This window comes from Sesamum indicum, linkage group LG6 (genome assembly GCF_000512975.1).
Source record: "Sesamum indicum cultivar Zhongzhi No. 13 linkage group LG6, S_indicum_v1.0, whole genome shotgun sequence".
NCBI classification, from domain to species: domain Eukaryota; kingdom Viridiplantae; phylum Streptophyta; class Magnoliopsida; order Lamiales; family Pedaliaceae; genus Sesamum; species Sesamum indicum.
Window position 1 is genome coordinate 3663812 of NC_026150.1, and position 4054 is coordinate 3667865.

Consider the following 4054-nt stretch of genomic DNA (forward strand, 5'->3'; position numbering starts at 1 on the left):
AATCACAAATATTGGAACATTATTCAGATTAATATTTTGTTACATAATAATAAAAAAATAAAAAAAATTAATTGAAACAATATTCCCAATAATACATTTTTACATAATAGTTTAAATTATTCCAATATTAATTTTGATCAATTTTTCCAAATATTAAAAAATATTCACATTAATAAATTTTTACATAATAATAGAAAAATTGGAACAATATTCTCAATAATACATTTTTGCATAATAGTCTAAATAATCACAAAATTAATTTAAACTAATTTATCAATATTAAACAATATTCACATGACAATATTAAAAAATATTCACATAAATATATTTTTATATAATAATAAAAAATTTGAAATAAATTAGAACAATTTTCCCAATATGGCTGCTAATATTTTTATATAATAATGTACATAATCACAAAATTAATTTAGATCAATTTTTCCAATATTAATATTTTTAAATAATAATAAAAAAATTAAAATAAATTAGAACAATTCCCAATATATACTAACATTTTTACATAATAATGTAAATAATTACACAATTAATCTAGACCAATTTTCTCAATATTAACATTTTTACACAATAAAAAAATTAATATATTCTTTTTTATTAACATATTAATGTCAATAATAAAAAAATTTAGACTAATACTTTAACTAATTTGTGTAGATAATATCTAGTGGTGAGCCCCTTCAACTGTGTGGTTGAGGGCGTGGTCGTGGCCCGCCACTTCCACTTCCACCAGTACAGTCAAATGCTTCCTGGGTTGGGGAAACATCCCTTCGACCTGCCCACACCGTCCCCCGCCCCTCACCAGATGATGCTAGTACATCTTGAGTTGGATATATGACTGCGGATGACGCGTTACAGCAGCTTTCCACAGCGGCGGCTGCTCCACCACCACCATTAGTCCCCCCACCATTAGTGCGGCAATACATCAGCCTTGATGACACGAGGTAAGTTTGTTTACCTTATTTTTTTATTATTAATTATTTTATCTTGAAAATATTAAATGTTTAATATAAAATTAATTTAAGGTCTTACTGCCGGTTCCACGAGAGCATTAATGCGGTCATGCAGGGACATTTGCCCCACCCTTGGCCGTGTCTGAGGTAGGTGCACCACAATACCAGCATTTCTGGTTCGAGATCACGAAGATAATCAATTTTAAATTAAAGTTTTATTTAATAATCTATTTGTTTAGTTTATTTTACTAATATTTTATTTAATTTTTATTACAATAGATGACCAACTGGTGAGACTGTAACGATGAGTCCATGTTCCGGGTCATCCACATGTGAGCCGAAAATTACATCCGAAAGACTTTTTCCGTTGCCCAGTCCAACTTGAACAGGCCACTATGACTGACCAACGAGGTCTGACTCCAGTTCCAGGCGTACTGGGCCAACGAGGACTTTCAGTAAGAGTCCTCCAAGAATAAGGCAAACCAGGCAAGGAACCCCATGGCGTCCTCGACTGTGTAGCGAGGGGAGGGGTCTTCCTCAATTGGCATGCACAAGAGCAAGTTGGTAAATAAACAATAGTATTTGTCTGTTAAATTATTATTTTTAAATATGATACTAATTAATAGTTTTTTTCTTGTACAGGAGATAGAGCTCGGTCGGTCGCCGAAGCAAATGGAATTATTCGAGCGTTGCTAGAAGAAGAAAGAGGACGGGGGTTGGAATAGGCTGAGGGCGGGGAAAGTGGTGGTAAGTAGCTAAATTATTAACAATTTTGTTTGTTTTGCAGGAGATGTTCCAGAAGATGCTAGAGAATCATCAGCCTCAGCCCACGACCAACGACCTCATGCCCCCACCGAATCCGAGGCTTCGCTGGCGATGACGGAGCAGCAGATATGGCTGGCTGTAAGGGGCAAGAACAAGGATCGAGTATTCGGCCTTGGTTCCGAGGCCCACGTCTCGAACCGCATATTCACATCACCATCGCCACCCCTACTGCCACCGGCCACCACCAATGCCAAACCCAACCATGGAGGACCGCATTGGCCGCCTTGAGGCAACGATGGACAACATGATGGCCATGATGAGGGAGATGCGGGCCTTCTTGTTGACTACAGCACTGCCTCCGACGGACCGGGCAAGAATTAGGACGCTAACGAGGAGCGTTTAGATTACGTTTTATATTTTTTTTTATTTTTATAATTAAATACTTTTTTATATTAATATAATTTTTTTAATAATTCATATTTCATAATATTTATTAAATTCTATTATTTTATATTTATTCAATTAATTAAATTCATAGATAAGATTAATTAAAATTTCATTAAATTAATTTAAATATAAATAAAAATTTATTAAAATGTATAAATTTATTTATTTATTCAAATTTATTAAATATATTAATAAATTATAAAAAAATTATAAAATTAAAAAATTAGGAATGATTTTAGTAATGTTAAATTATATGAGATATTAAATGCGGAGTAAAACTAAAAGTTTATATAAATTTTTGGTTGACGTCAATATTTTTCGTCCATACCTGACGGAAGGGATATAACTGTAGACAAAAATTATCGAAGGGTGTCCAAGTATAATTCTAAAAGCTTTTCAGGAGAGGTGTAATTTTATATTTTTAGAAGGGTTTAAGTGTAATTTACACAAAATAAAAATGGTGATATAAAGCTAAAATTAGTTCTTCCGTGGGAGCACGATTTTGGATGTATAAACCTTCATTGATTTATATTGAAGTTCTGACTTTTCAAATAATTATTTAAGTGGAGCTCATAATGATGGTGCAACTTAGTTGCAATCACATCTGTGCATAGAGCAAAGAAAAGTCTCTAATGGAAGTAGTCTCCCATCATTAATTATATATGTACTTCAATTATCATTAATTATATATGTACTTCAATTAAAATACTGTTCATTACAGGCAGAATTTGTGTAGGCAATCAGTATATAAGGGATTAGGCATAGCTCCATTTTACACAACTCAATCTGTTCTCCAATCAACAATGGGAAGCCTACTAAAACCAGGGCATTTCCCCTTATTCATATGTACTGCTTTGGCATTTTTCATTGCAGCCACTCAGGTGGCTGCAAATAAACCCTATGTTTATCCTTCAATACTGCCAAAGCACCACCCCAAGCCTTACCATAAGCATTTGCCTTATTTATACAAATCGCCTCCGCCACCACCATCCAAGTACTACTACAACTCACCTCCACCACCGTCATATTCTGTCAAGTTGCCACAACTTCCGAAGCACGTCAAACATCCCAAGTATTATTATAAATCTCCACCACCACCATTGAAGAAGTACTACTACAGGTCACCTCCACCACCGCCATATTCTGTTAAGTTGCCACAACTTCCGACGCACGTAGAACATCCCAAGTATTACTACAAATCTCCACCACCACCACCGAAGAAGTACTACTACAGCTCACCTCCACCACCGAAGAAGTACTACTACAGCTCACCTCCACCACCGCCATATTCTATCAAGTTGCCACAACTTCCAAAATACGTAGAACATCCGAAATATTATTATAAATCTCCTCCACCACCACCAAAGAAGTACTATTACAGCTCCCCTCCACCACCGGCATATTCTTACAAGTCACCACCACCTCCAAAGCATGTAGAGCAACCCAAATATTATTACAAGTCGCCACCACCACCAAAATACTATTACAGCTCGCCACCACCTCCAAAGTATGTAGAACATCCGAAATATTATTACAAGTCTCCTTCTCCTCCACCACCTCCTGCATACTATTACAAGTCACCACCTCCACCATCACCTTCACCACCACCGCCATATCACTACAACTCACCACCTCCACCATCTCCCTCACCTCCTCCACCATACTACTATACTTCTCCACCACCTCCATCACCATCACCACCCCCGCCTTACTACTACAACTCACCTCCTCCGCCTCCAAAGGGTTATTAAGCCAACAACCGACTCTTGTTCTATTCCAGTTTGCGTCAAAATGCCTAAATTTGTATCAGAGTTTTGTCCTTTCATGTTCAATATCCTTTGCTTCTCTTTAATTCAAATTAATAAGAAAAAGTT

The 4054-nt window shown here is 35.8% G+C and overlaps 1 protein-coding gene across 1 annotated transcript; it reads left to right on the top strand.

Annotated features, from left to right (window-relative positions):
- On the top strand, positions 2962 to 3931 carry LOC105163614 (extensin-2-like). The gene has a single exon (XM_011082027.2). The coding sequence runs from the start codon at positions 2984 to 2986 to the stop codon at positions 3929 to 3931; it is 948 nt and encodes a 315-aa protein (XP_011080329.1). The 5' UTR covers positions 2962 to 2983.